General features: G+C 41.5%; 1 protein-coding gene across 3 annotated transcripts; it reads right to left on the reverse strand.

The window, feature by feature from the left end:
* Nucleotides 1-1,064: 1,064 nt before the first annotated feature.
* Nucleotides 1,065-14,059, reverse strand: LOC127534585 (LHFPL tetraspan subfamily member 3 protein-like). 3 transcript variants are annotated; one of them, XM_051950168.1, is made up of 6 exons: nt 13,287-14,059; nt 12,518-12,723; nt 9,752-9,956; nt 9,379-9,509; nt 2,594-2,741; nt 1,065-2,518 (listed from the first exon to the last, which is right to left on the reverse strand). In XM_051950168.1, the coding sequence occupies exons 2-6, from the start codon at nt 12,719-12,721 to the stop codon at nt 2,490-2,492; spliced, it is 717 nt and encodes a 238-aa protein (XP_051806128.1). In that variant the 5' UTR covers nt 12,722-12,723; nt 13,287-14,059; the 3' UTR covers nt 1,065-2,489. The 3 variants fall into 3 exon arrangements, with proteins under 3 accessions (XP_051806128.1, XP_051806130.1, XP_051806129.1); XM_051950170.1 differs by having other exon boundaries at nt 9,430-9,509; nt 13,287-14,048; XM_051950169.1 differs by lacking the exon at nt 13,287-14,059 and adding an exon at nt 13,034-13,167.
* Between the last annotated feature and the right edge of the window lie 605 nt (nt 14,060-14,664).

Consider the following 14,664-nt stretch of genomic DNA (forward strand, 5'->3'; position numbering starts at 1 on the left):
GTTGTTTTGAGCTTTCTGTTTCTATTGTTGTTTATGCTGTTGTTGTTGTTTTATGTTGTTGTTGTTTATGCTGTTTTTGTTTTATGTTGTTGTGTTATATGTTGTTTTTTATGATGTTGTTGTTTTTATGTTGTTGTTTTATGTTGTTTTATGCTGTTTTTGTTTTATGTTGTTGTTGTTGTTGTTTTATGCTGTTGTTGTTTATGTTTGTTGTTGTTGTTTTATGCTGTTTTTGTTTTATGTTGTTGTTTTATGCTGTTGTTGTTGTTTTATGTTGTTTTTTATGATGTTGTTGTTTATGTTGTTGTTTTTATGTTGTTTTATGCTGTTTTTGTTTTATGTTGTTGTTTGTTTATGTTGTTGTTGTTGTTTTATGCTGTTGTTGTTTTATGTTGTTGTTGTTGTTTATGCTGTTTTGTTTTATGTTGTTGTTTATGCTGTTTGTTTACTGTTGCTGTTTTATGCTGTTGTTGTTGTTTATGTTGTTGTTGTTTTATGTTGTTGTTTTTATGCTGCTGTTTTATGCTGTTGTTTTGAGCTGCTGTTTTCTATTGTTGTTGTTTTATGTTGTTGTTGTTTTATGCTGTTTTTGTTTTATGTTGTTGTTGTTGTTTATGCTGTTGTTGTTGTTTTATGTTGTTGTTTATGCTGTTTTTGTTTTATGTTGTTGTTTTATGTTGTTGTTGTTTTATGTTGTTTTTTATGATGTTGTTGTTTTATGTTGTTGTTTTATGTTGTTTTATGCTGCTGTTTATGATGTTGTTTTGAGCTGCTGTTTTCTATTGTTGTTGTTTTATGTTGTTGTTGTTTTATGCTGTTTTTCTTTTACGTTGTTGTTGTTGTTGTTGTTGTTTTATGCTGTTGTTGTTGTTGTTTTATGCTGTTTTTGTTTTATGTTGTTGTTGTTGTTTTATGTTGTTGTTGTTTTATGTTGTTTTTTTATGATGTTGTTTTATGTTGTTGTTTTATGTTGTTTTATGCTGCTGTTTTATGATGTTGTTTTGAGCTGCTGTTTTCTATTGTTGTTGTTTTATGTTGTTGTTTTATGCTGTTTTTGTTTTACGTTGTTGTTGTTGTTTTATGCTGTTGTTGTTGTTTATGCTGTTTTTGTTTTATGTTGTTGTTGTTGTTTTATGTTGTTGTTGTTGTTTTATGCTGTTGTTGTTTTATGTTGTTGTTGTTGTTGTTGTTTTATGTTTTTGTTTATGCTGTTGTTTACTGTTGCTGTTTTATGCTGTTGTTGTTGTTTTATGATGTTGTTGTTTTGAGCTTCTGTTTTATGTTGTTGTTGTTTTATGCTGTTGTTGTTGTTTTATGTTGTTGTTGTTGTTTTATGCTGTTTTGTTTTATGTTGCTGTTTTATGCTGTTGTTGTCTCCGTTTCTGTTGATTTCTGTCAGAGTTTCTGTCATTTTCTGCTATAGTTGTATAATATCTGTTGGTGCTTCTGCTGCTGTTTTTATTTGTTTCTGTTATTATTTGTTTCTGTCCCTGTTTTTGTCAACCTCTACAGAGTCAGACTACATAAAGCAGCCGGACCAGACAACATGTCTCGGGTCAGTTCATGTTTTGAAGGACTCTGTGAAGGAAGAATGTCCTCCCTGACATCTCTAGCGTCTCTCTGAGTCCAGCTGGAGGTCCCATGTCTCAAACCAGCCCACCCATCCAGCTGCTAACCCTAACCCTGGCACCATCATCACAAGAAGTTCTGAGAGGCTGGTCATCCATCCATCCATCCATCCATCCATCCATCCATCCATCCATCCATCCATCCATCCATCCATCCCCTAGACACCTGTTATTTTCTTCATATTTTATTTTGATCCTTTTTTTTAAATGTATGGCGCTAATATAAAGGTGAGAGAGAAACATCTTTTCAGTTCCTCTGCATGTCCTGGATATAGAGAGGACTTGACAATAAAAATATTCTATTCTATTGGTATTTTCTGTGACAGTTTCTGTCTTCTACTGTTTCTGTTGTGTTCTGAGGCTGTTCCTTATTGTTCTCTGATACTGTTCTCCATTGTTTTCTGTCAGTTTCTGTAGTTTGTGTCGCTGTTTTTTTATATTTAGATTTTTGTTGCACAGTTTCCTGTCATTTCTGGTCACTGTGTTCTGTTGGTGTCATTAGCTATGCTGTGACAATGTTGTCCGTTGTCTATTTCGTCTGTCTTACTCGGTAATGGTTCTCTGATATTTTCTTTCACTATTTTCTGTTATTTCACTGCTATTTTCAGTCGTTGCTTTCTGTCATTCTCCATCACTGTCTCTGTTGTTTCCTCTTGGATTTTTCTGTCTTTCCTGGTGATAACAACGGATGAAATGTCAGTGATGGGGTAGGACAGGATGTATTCTGGATGTAGATCTCTAAAGCAGATTACTAATGTCTGTTCCAGGCAGCTGATTTCTGTTTTGCTTCAGTCAGATTGAAAGACAAACATATTTCGTGGAAAAATATTTTTCATGAAGAAGAAGGGACTCACCAGGTCTTCATGCCGTCATCAGCAGACCCGTGGTCACTGCACAAACAGAGCCGGTGTTTAACTGAAGTTCAGCATTTAGTGGAGTTATCTATCAGCCACCTCATTTCTTACCGTCCTGGGAATCTGGCGGCAGCAGCGCATCCTGTCTGTTGGCCAGGACAAAGGCCAGCGTGGCCAAGATGGCATAATCAAGAACTCCCAGGATGGCCAGGATGTAGGCCCAGTGCACCGAACAGTTACCTGGAGAGAAACTGCCCACCTGAGGACAGTCAGGATGGAGAAGCATCATAGTACAGAAAGAGCAGGGGAGAAGGTCACTCATGATCTGATCATGTTTCTACTGGATCTCATCTGATACAGTCGCTAGCAGCGTCTGGAACATGTTACTGGGATTAAAGGAACTTTGTTCATGTTAATGAGGATTCTTCCACCAGAGTTAGTTGTGGAGTTCCTAAGGGTTCTGTGATAGAACCAGTATTATTTACTTCAAACATGCTCTCCTTAGACAGAATTATTAGGAAACACTCCATAAATATCCATTGTTATGCAGATGACACCCAGTTCTATTTATCTGTGGAACACCAACATGTCTGAAGGACATGAAGACCTGGAGGATCTGGAACTTTGTTCATTTAAGTCCAGAAAAACTGAAGTTCTTGTGTTTGAAACACTCCATCTAACCAGATAGTTCCTCTAGATGGGGCTGCCTCCAGTTCTCCTGTAGAGAACCTTGGAGTTCTCTCTGACCAAGATCTGTCCTTCAACATCTAAACCAGTCTGTACGAAGCTTTCTATCATCTAATGTTGTAAAATCAGGAACATCTGGTCTCAGAGTGATGCTGAGGAACTAGTCCATGCATTTAGAACTTCTAGGCTGGACTACTGTAGTTCCCGATGATCAGGAGGTCCCAATAATTCTCCTAAAAACCTCCAGCCAGAGTTCTGACAGAAACCAGGAACAGAGATCAGAGTTCTCCTGCTAGCTTCTCTTCATGGCTCACTGTAAAATCCAGGATAGAATCTAAAATCCTTCTTCTAACATCTGAACTCTGAATGAGCAGCTCCATCGTATCTTAAAGACCTGATTGGTCCAGATCATCCTATCGAAACCGTTCCCTCTCAGACTGCAGCTTCACTGCTGGTTCCAGAGGTTCCAGAAGCAGAACTGTAATATACGTTGTGTACGACGCCATGTCTGGTGATCAACAGGTCTTATTTTATTCTGTGGTCTCACAACACAGTAAGAACATGAACAAGCTACAGTGCCATCTAGGGGACAAACCGAATATTGCAGCTCTTATAATGAATACACTACATCTCCCTTTCTCAAGATAATGTTCCCCTTCCTGTAGAATAATGCTGTAACCGTTGTGAACCAGGTAAATAACTATATCACCCAAAAGTACTCAAACGTTCTACCGTCTACACATTTCCCGCGTATCGTAAAAACAATTAACTTCAACCCAACACTCCATATTTCAATTCTAACAGAACATAACTTATCCTCAAAGTCATGACAAAATCACATCATTACAATCAGTATACAGCAGTTAAATACCAACCTTTGTGTTTTTTCGTTTCTTTTAAAAAAAAAAATATATATATATATATACGCATACACATCTTTATTCAAACCGTGAACCAAACCATAACAGTCAGTAAGTTAGCCTATTTTAATTATTCCAAATAACGTTTTGGCACTCTTACTGGTCTTCCACAGCGTGTTGTAGTTACAGGGCTATTTACAGTCTCATCAGTCACTACTCTTGGACTGGGTGGTGCAGTGTAACAGTCAGGTGTAGGACTGGGTGTATCAGCACTTGGCAAAGTGCCTTGTCCCACATCGCCTGAGTGCTCTGATAGTGTGTCATCAGGTGTCCCTGGGAAAGATGTCTCTTTAGTTTTGAGCAAGTGTCTGCGATTCCTTCTGTACACTTGTCCTTCCGTCGTTTTGACTATGTAGGATCTTGGCAAGTCATGTTTCTGTATCACTGTAGCTGATTCCCACTTGCTGCCTTGTCTAATCCTCACATGCTCACCAACCTGGAGATGAGGCAGTGTCCTGGTTCCTCGATCAAAGTAATGTTTCTGTCTTTGTTGTCTGTTAACAAGGTTGCTCCTAACATTGTCATAGAGAGCTGGCTGCAGCAATGTTTTTTGTCACCGGTAATTTTGACTTGAGCCTTCTCCCCAAGAGCATCTGAGCAGGTGAGAGGCCAGCCCTGCTCAGTGGCGTGTTCCGGTATTCCAGCAGGGCCAAGTATGGGTCTCCAGAGCTGTCCTGTGCTTTTCTCAACAGGTTTTTCACTGTCTGAACAGCTCTCTCAACTTGCCCATTTGACTGTGGAAACGTCGGACTGGAGGTGGTGTGTTTAAACCCCAGTCGGTGCTGAAGTCCACCATCTCCTGACTCACGAGCTGTCTACCATTGTCTGAAAATAACTCATCTGGCACACCATGCCTTGCAAAGATAGACTTGAGTGCAACGATTACATGTTTGCTTGAGGTTCCACTCAGCTTCACAATCTCTGGAAACTTCGAAAAATAATCCACACACAAAAGAAACTCTGCATCATTGAAATGAAACAAATCCACACCTATCTTTTCCCACGCTCTCTCAGGCACTGCATGTAACATGAGTGGCTCTTTAGGATTCTCATTTTTGTGTGCATTGCATACAGTACACTGAGATACAACTTCCTCTATCTGTTTTGCCATACCTGGCCAGTACAGTATGTCACGGGCTCTCTCTTTACACTTAACTATACCCATGTGTGACTCGTGGATTTTTCTGAGCATTTCACTTCTCAGTGTGTTTGGAACTACTAACCTTGAGTTGTTGAATATTAGTCCATCAATATAACACAGTTCTTCTCTGAATGTCCAGTATTGTTTGATTTTGTCTGGAAGCAGTCTCTGTTTATCCGGCCATCCTTTCAGAATTGCATTCGCGACCAGTCCCAACTTTGCATCTTCTTCCGTGGCCTTTCTGAATTCCTGCAACTTTTCCTCTGATACTGGAAGTTGCTGGCTGACAGAGTTAACTTCCAGCTCGTCATCAAGAAGTTTCTCATTTTGTTCTTTCAGAAACTCTCTGCTTAGAGCATCAGCGATACGCATTTCCTTGCCTGGTTTGTATTTGACTTCAAGACTGTACTTTTGAAACCTCAAGAGCATTCTTTGAAGCCTGGCTGGGGCGCTGAGAAGTGACTTTTTAAATATCACTTCCATTGGTTTATGATCACTTTCTACATGTACATGTATTCCATATAGATACTGGTGAAACTTCTCACAGCCAAATACAATTGCAAGCAGCTCTTTCTCAATTTGTGCATAACGTTTTTGACAGTCGGTTAACGCTCTGGAGCCATATGCCACTGGATGTCCCTCTTGAAGTAGCACAGCTCCCAAACCCTCAGAACTCGCATCAACAGACAATGTTACTGGCTTGTCGACATCATAGTACTTGAGTACTGGTGCTCGGCTTACAAGAACTTTTAGTTTGTCAAAACTTTGTTGTTGTTCTGTCCCCCAGTGCCATTCTGCATTTCCTTCCAGCTTCCTCAGAGGGGCGCTGATATCCGAGAGGTTAGGGATGAACTTGGAGAGGTATTGAAGTAACCCAGTGAACCTCTGGAGCGCAGCTTTATCTTCTGGTGCAGGCATGTCTTGAATCGCTCTGATCTTTTCAGGATCAGGCTTGAGTCCTTCCTCACTGAGCACATGTCCAATGTAAGTGATTTCAGTCATTCTTATTTTACACTTACTTTTGTTCAGTTTCAGATTAATGCTTCTGAGGCGATCTAGCAGTTGCCTCAAACGAATGTCATGCTGCTCTATGCTCTCTCCCCAAACTAGAATATCATCCATTACATTGACTACACCTTCTAGCCCTTCTAGGTGTCTGGCCATGCACCTCTGGAACACCTCTGGTGCTGATGATATACCAAATGGAAGCTTTTTAAATCGATATCTCCCAAATGGTGTATTGAAGGTACACAGGTATCTAGTTGGATTTGCCAAAATCCATGATTTGCATCCAAAACTGAAAAGCATTTGGCATTTCAGCTACCACTCCTTCTATTGTGCATAGTGGGTGGTGTTCTCTCTTAATGGCTTTATTGAGGTCTTGTGGGTCAATACAGATCCGGACTTTGTTAGGTTTTGTTACAGTCACCATCCCCAGATAGCAAACTATGGGTGAATCAATGTTGAATCTATGTTGAGACCTAATGTAGAAATTATACAGAAAGCGCAAGGTTGATAAAATGTTGAGTCAACGTTTGCTTACATAGATTACATGTTTGCAAACATAGATTCAACATTAATTAAACATTGACCTGTCAAACATTTTAATTAAACCAAAATACAACGTAGATTCAATGGTATCTTTTAAACACAAACTTCAATGTTGACAAAATGTTGTTGAATCAACGTTGATCCAACCATCAGTCTTCAACCGTAACCACAATTCAACCTTCTTAACCCTAATTCAACATTGATTTAACATCTTTTGCTATCTGGGTAAAGTGTGATTTATGGTTGAAAAGCAAACGTTGACTCAACATTTTATCAACCTTGCGCTTTCTCTATAATTTCTACGTTAGGTCTCAACATAGATTCAACATTGATTCACCCATAGTTTGCTATCTGGGTACTGTTTACCCAATCTGTAGGTTCAGTTTGTTTGGTTATCACCCCTAAACTTTCCATTCTCTTCTGTTGTGTCTCAGTCTTGTCTTTTAGTGCGACAGGAACTTTCCTGGGTGCATGAACAACTGGAGTAAGATCTGGATTCGTCTTGATGTGGTGCACACCTGGTATGCAGCCTAATCCCGTGAACAAGTCCTCATATTCACTAAGAATGTCACTCTCTATTTTAAGTACATGTAGTCTTTTGACAAGACCCATTTCTTCACATGACTGTCCTCCCAGGATTGCAGGTGCCTTGTTCTTTATTACTTCAAATTCCACATCATACTTGTTATCTTTGTACTGACAGGTCAGCATGATTCTTCCTTTAGCTTGAATTTTGTGACCTGCATATGCAACAAGCTTGGAATGTGATTTGCTCATCTTTTTGTCCAATCTCAGCTTTCTGAGGTCACTCACAGAATGACGTTACAGTCAGCTCCTGTATCCAGCCTGAATTTCAAAACTTTCTGGTTGACAATCAAATTTTCTTGCCACTTTTCTTTCTTTGTATCCACAGTATTGATCTGTGAGACTGGGTTGTCATGTTTTTCTGCTCGGATTGAGCCAATAAAGAGTTCATCATCGGCCTCTGCTTTGTTTATCTGTTGCACTTTATGGTTATCTATGTGTCTTCTTGAATTACACATTTTTGCATAGTGATTCTTTCTGTGGCAGGCTTTGCACATTTGTCCGTAGGCAGGACATTTCCTTGGCTCATGTCTGAATCCACATCTGGTGCAGTTTCCTTGATTTTTCATCTTTGTACTCTGTGATGTGGCACCTTTAGCTTGCTGTCTGTCACGCTGTTTTTGCTTGGAGACTTTGTGAACCGGAACTTCAACCTCTTCATGTAGACTTTTGAGCTGAGTCTTGGATAGCTCACTGGCTCTACAAATATCTATTGCTTTATTCAGCGTGAGGTCAGGTTCTCTTAGAAGTCGTCCTCTAACTTGATCATTTGTGATGCCACACACAATTCGATCCCGAATCAGTGAGTCTGCGAGATGCTCAAACTCACAGTCTCTTGCCTTATTCTTCAAATCTGTCACATATGCATCAATACCTTCAGACTTTCCTTGTACTCGTGTGAAGAATAAATGTCTTAAATATGTTACATTTTTCCGTGGCTCACAATGTCGGCGAAACAGCTCTTTCAAAACGTCGTAGTCATCCACGTCTTCATCGAAGTCAAGCGTATTAAAAACTTTAATTGCTTCGTCCCCGGCCACGTGCAGGAATGTGGCTCTTTTCACTTCGTCAGACTTTTCATTAACTCCACTGGCAACAAGAAAAAGTTCAAACCTCTGGATCCAGATCCTCCAATTTTCCGCTAGATTTCCTACTAGACTTCGTGAGGTCGGGAGTTTCATCTGCTCCATGTCCTCTTCTCTGCCTCAGTTTCTAGATTCATTCTGACACCATGTAATATACGTTGTGTACGACGCCATGTCTGGTGATCAACAGGTCTCATTTTATTCTGTGGTCTCACAACACAGTAACAACATGAACAAGCTACAGTGCCATCTCGGGGACAAACCGAATATTGCAGCTCTTATAATGAATACGCTACAAGAACCTTCAGTTATCAGCTCCTCTGTGGTGGAACCAGCTCCTAGTTTGGGTTCTGGAGGCAGACAGCCTCTCTACTCTAAGATCAGGATTAGAACGTTCCTCTGTAGTTGAGCTGCTCAGGATCAGCTGATCTGTCCCTCACTTCTACTGCTGTAGATTCCCATGATGCACTGGGCTCCTCTCCATACAAGTAGATCTCACCTTTACATCCACTGACTCTGTTCTCTGGTCCTCCAGAAAGTTCACAGTTCTACTAGTACTGTTTGTTCTCCGTCTGTTTTCCATCTGTTCTTCGACTGCCCCCCCCCACCCACCCCCCACCCCCGCAGATGTCCTCCTTCCCTGAACCTGGTTCTGAAGTTGTTTTTGTCCCCCTGCCCGTCTGCTGCTCATAGGGAGTCCAAAGGCAGCTCTGAATAGTTGGGTTCTCTGTTCTCTGTTTAAGTTGTGGAATGTTTATGAATAAAACTGAACAGAGTCATCAGTGAACCTTTAACCACTAACACTGTTCCAGGCTGTAACTCCTTCAGATCTCAGTTCCTCAGACTGTTTAACATGTGCTGCTGCTAGAACCATACAATCCTTGTTTATCAACTGTTTCTGTATGAAGACTGTGTTTTAATACTAACATGAACTTTATCTGTTCCCCAACATTCAGCCCTCACAGTGTTTGTCCTCACCGAGTCACCACAAAGAGCTCTCATCTCTGGACTCTCCCACGAGTCTGGAAACAGGAGGCAGGCCAGCGCCAGGCAGAACCCTGCAGAGAGAGAGGAACCATGCTGAGAACCAGCTAGCTGCAGAGAGCCAACTACATGCAGAGAGCCAGCTACATGCAGAGAGCCAGCTACATGCAGAGAGCCAGCTACATGCAGAGAGCCAGCTAGCTGCAGAGAACCAGCTCGCTGCAGAGAACCAGCTAGCTGGGTCATATCGACACTGTCTTTAAACTCTGGAAGATCGTGCATTAAACCTGCTGAGGTGTTGGGAAGCAGCACTGACCTGCAGTCAGCTGCAGCCAGGCGCAGATCTTGTAGACGGTTGCAGCGCTGCAGAACCTGAAGAGACAGAGACAGAGGACGCTGGTCCACACCGCCCACAGAGACACACCCACCAACACTGCCACCGACTGGAAGGACGGCAGAGGAGACAGACTGGACAGACCGCCACGACAGTCTGGGACCGGCCAATCAGACTCCAGACATACCTGACAACACACAAGTATACAGATACATGTATGCACACAAGGACATGTATGCACACAGATACATTTATGCACACAAGGACATGTATGTACACAGATACATGTATGTACACAAGGACATGTATGCACACAAGGACATGTATGCACACAAGGACATGTATGTACACAAGGACATGTATGTACACAAGGACATTTATGCACACAAGGACATGTATGTACACAGATACATGTATGTACACAAGGACATGTATGTACACAAGGACATTTATGCACACAAGGACATGTATGTACACAAGGACATGTATGTACACAGATACATGTATGTACACAAGGACATGTATGTACACAAGGACATGTATGCACACAAGGACATGTATGTACACAGATACATGTATGTACACAAGGACATTTATGCACACAAGGACATGTATGTACACAAGGACATGTATGTACACAAGGACATTTATGCACACAAGGACATGTATGCACACAAGGACATGTATGTACACAGATACATGTATGTACACAAGGACATGTATGTACACAAGGACATGTATGCACACAAGGACATGTATGCACACAAGGACATGTATGCACACAAGGACATGTATGTACACAGATACATGTATGTACACAAGGACATGTATGCACACAAGGACATGTATGCACACAAGGACATGTATGTACACAAGGACATGTATGCACACAAGGACATGTATGCATACAGGGACATGTATGTACACAGGGACATGTATGTACACAGGAACATATGTACACAGGGACATGTATGTACACAGGGACATGTATGCACACAAGGACATGTATGCACACAATGACATGTATGGACACAAGGACATGCATGCACACAATGACATGTATGGACACAGGGACATGTATGTACACAAGGACATGTATGTACACAGGGACATGGATGGACACAGGGACATTTATGCACACAAGGACATGTATGTACACAGGGACATATGTACACAGGGACATGTATGCACACAAGGACATGTATGTACACAAGGACATGTATGTACACAGGGACATGTATGTACACAGGGACATATGTACACAGGGATATGTATGCACAGGGACATGTATGCACACAAGGACATGTATGCACACAAGGACATGTATGCACACAAGGACATGTATGTACACAAGGACATGTATGCACACAAGGACATGTATGCACACAAGGACATGTATGTACACAAGGACATGTATGCACACAGGGACATGTATGCACACAGGGACATGTATGCACATAGGGACATGTATGTACACAAGGACATGTATGTACACAAGAACATGTATGTACACAAGGACATGTATGGACACATGGGAAATGTATGTACACAAGGACATGTATGTACACAAGGACATGTATGCACACAGGGACATGTATGTACACAATGACATGTATGCACACAGGGACATGTATGTACACAAGGACATGTATGTACACAAGGACATGTATGGACACATGGGAAATGTATGTACACAAGGACATGTATGTACACAGGGACATGTATGCACGCAGGGACATGTATGCACAAAAGGACATGTATCCACAGAAGGACATGTATGCACACAAGGACATGTATGGACACAGGGACATGTATGTACACAAGGACATGTATGCACAGAGGGACATGTATGTACACAACGACATGTATGCACACAGGGACATGTATGCACAAAAGGACATGTATCCACACAAGGACATGTATGGACACAGGGACATGTATGGACACAGGGACATGTATGTACACAAGGACATGTATGCACAGAAGGACATGTATGCACACAGGGACATGTATGCACATAAGGACATGTATGCACATAGGGACATGTATGTACACAATACATGTATGCACAAAAGGACATGTATCCACACAAGGACATGTATGCACAGAAGGACATGTATGCACACAGGGACATGTATGCACAAAAGGACATGTATCCACAGAAGGACATGTATGCACACAGGGACATGTATGGACACAGGGACATGTATGTACACAAGGACATGTATGCACAGAGGGACATGTATGTACACAATGACATGTATGCACACAGGGACATGTATGCACAAAAGGACATGTATCCACACAAGGACATGTATGCACACAGGGACATGTATGGACACAGGGACATGTATGTACACAATACATGTATGCACACAAGGACATGTATGCACACAAGGACATGTATGGACACAGGGACATGTATGCACATAGGGACATGTATGTACACAATACATGTATGCACACAAGGACATGTATGGACACAAGGACATGTATGCACACAGGGACATGTATGCACACAGGGACATGTATGCACACAGGGACATGTATGCACACAAGGACATGTATGCACACAAGGACATGTATGTATTCAAGGACATGTATGTACACGGACATACAGAGACATGTAAGAACAGAAGTACAGAGGGACACGTCAGTGATTTTCCCTGAGGTGTTTCAGGTTTAACCAACTGCTGCTGGAAGTCAGCTGTGATTGGTCAGTCACAGGTGAGGGGCGGGGTTTGTCACCTCAAACAATCCCAGGGTGCCGCTGGGCTGCGGAGGCCGGACGTCCGCGGTGCCGATCCAGGACGGCTGCACCAGGATGACCACCTGGATGATGGCGAAGCAGAGCGAGCAGACGGCCCAGAGGACGCCCACGGCTCTGGCACTGCGAACAAACTCCGTCTGGTAGAGGCGGGAAAGGTCGGAGAGGGCGGGAGACGCCGACATCACTGGGAAGGAGGAAGGAAGATGACATTTTACTGGAATCTGGAAAACATCTTCACAGACTGAACGATCAATAAGTGGAGAACCTGATCAGCATATCGATCAATAATCATGAACATCTGTGGGAAACTACAGCAGACACATTCTCTACGGCATTCTGAACTGTGTTTATCTGCACCGACAAACACAACAATAAACAACAACACAACGATAAACACAAACAACGCAATGATAAACACAGAAAGACAACAATATTTGCCCACAACCTCAGCAAGCACAGCAATAAAAAATAGTGAGTAAACAACAACAACAGACCGATAGTAAACAGTTAGCAGTAAACAACAACAGAGGAAATCAGAAGCTCCAGATGTTCTGCAGGTGTTTCATGACGTTAAGGAGCGGCAGCATCAGACTGATCCACAGCCAATCAGCAGCTGATAAACATCAAAGAGCACCGACAGATCGACGTCACACCGGGAGCTTCGAGATTTTTTTTTTTAAAGAAACTGCATCCGCGTTCATCCGGTAAAACAAAAACAAAAACAAAAACAACTGAAAAACAACCGACCTGCAGCCGGAGGAGTCCGTCCGTCTGTCTGACCGTCCGTCTGACGGTCTGCGGCTGGAGGAGGACGAGGAGGACGAAGATGATGGAGGAGGAAGGATGATGGAGGGTGGAGGAGGAGGATCGAAGTCTCTGTTGCTGCTCTAATCAATAATCTGAGGATCAATAACCGAAGGTTCGATGATCTGACGGAGAAGCAGAAGAATCAGATGAAACCTGCAGCTCGTTTAGATCAGAGCTCAATGTTGCAGCAGCTCCGCCTGCAGGAGGACAGAGGAACTGCAGGAGTAGCTCTGGTACTACGAACAGTACTAGCAGTAGTACTACTGACAGTACTATGAGCTGAGTGCTACAACAAATGAACGTGTACATTTATAGAAATACTATTATTATTATTTATGAGTCTATTTGACATGAGCAGGTCCCACGAGAGTGAAACTGATCCTTAATCAATCAGATGATCAAAGATTCACAGCATCTGAACACTAGGGCTGGCCCGAATAGCAGTTTCTGGGCTCCGGATATTCAAGTCCAGCTCTACTGAACACTTTAAGCCTCCTGTTGTCCTCATTTACGGGCACCAAAAACTATTTCTTTGTCTGAAAAACAAAACAAAAATTCAGCAAAAAATTCCCCGAATTTCTGAAAATTTGCAAAACCTTCAGGAAGAAAATTCCAATAACTCCTTAAAAGTTACATTTAAAAAAAAATCCCCCAAATTTGGCAAGAAAAATCGTGAAAATATTTTCTAAAAATTAGTAAAATCTTAAAAAAATCCTAAAAATATCTAAAGTTATTACTTATATATCAGTAAAACTTCTAATATTCTCTTTAAGAACATTCACATAAAAATCAACCAAAAATTTCTCCGGATTTTGGTTGAATGTGAATGTTCTTTTTTTTTTTTCTACCAAATTTTTTTTTTGAAGATTTCCCAAAACTGTTGAAAATGTGAAATCAGAAGTTTCACTGTGAAAATATCTGTATTTTTTTCCACATTTTCAAACTTTAAAACGGATCAGTTTTGACCTGCGGGACGATGCCAGAGTTAACTACATGAACCTGAAGTACTTCTACATTACTTTATGCTGCATTACTGCTTATTTTACTGCAGCATTTTGTTTTACTGTTTTCAGGTAATAAAATATAAATGACAACACATTCAACAGTTATCCAGCTTTTTACTGCAGTATTTTTACTTCCCAGTACTTTAAACAACTCTGCATGTTGCTGTCATTAACTACATTACCCATAATGCCCTTCAAGCAACCTGTTCACTAAAACACCTGGAGACAGAAATGGACAGCAGGTTACCATGGAAACAGGCAGCAGCTCCATCCACTGGCGTCCCAGGAAGAGAAACATACCTCAGTCACATCCT

Source organism: Acanthochromis polyacanthus, chromosome 6 (assembly GCF_021347895.1).
Source record: "Acanthochromis polyacanthus isolate Apoly-LR-REF ecotype Palm Island chromosome 6, KAUST_Apoly_ChrSc, whole genome shotgun sequence".
In the NCBI taxonomy this organism is placed as follows: Eukaryota; Metazoa; Chordata; class Actinopteri; family Pomacentridae; genus Acanthochromis; species Acanthochromis polyacanthus.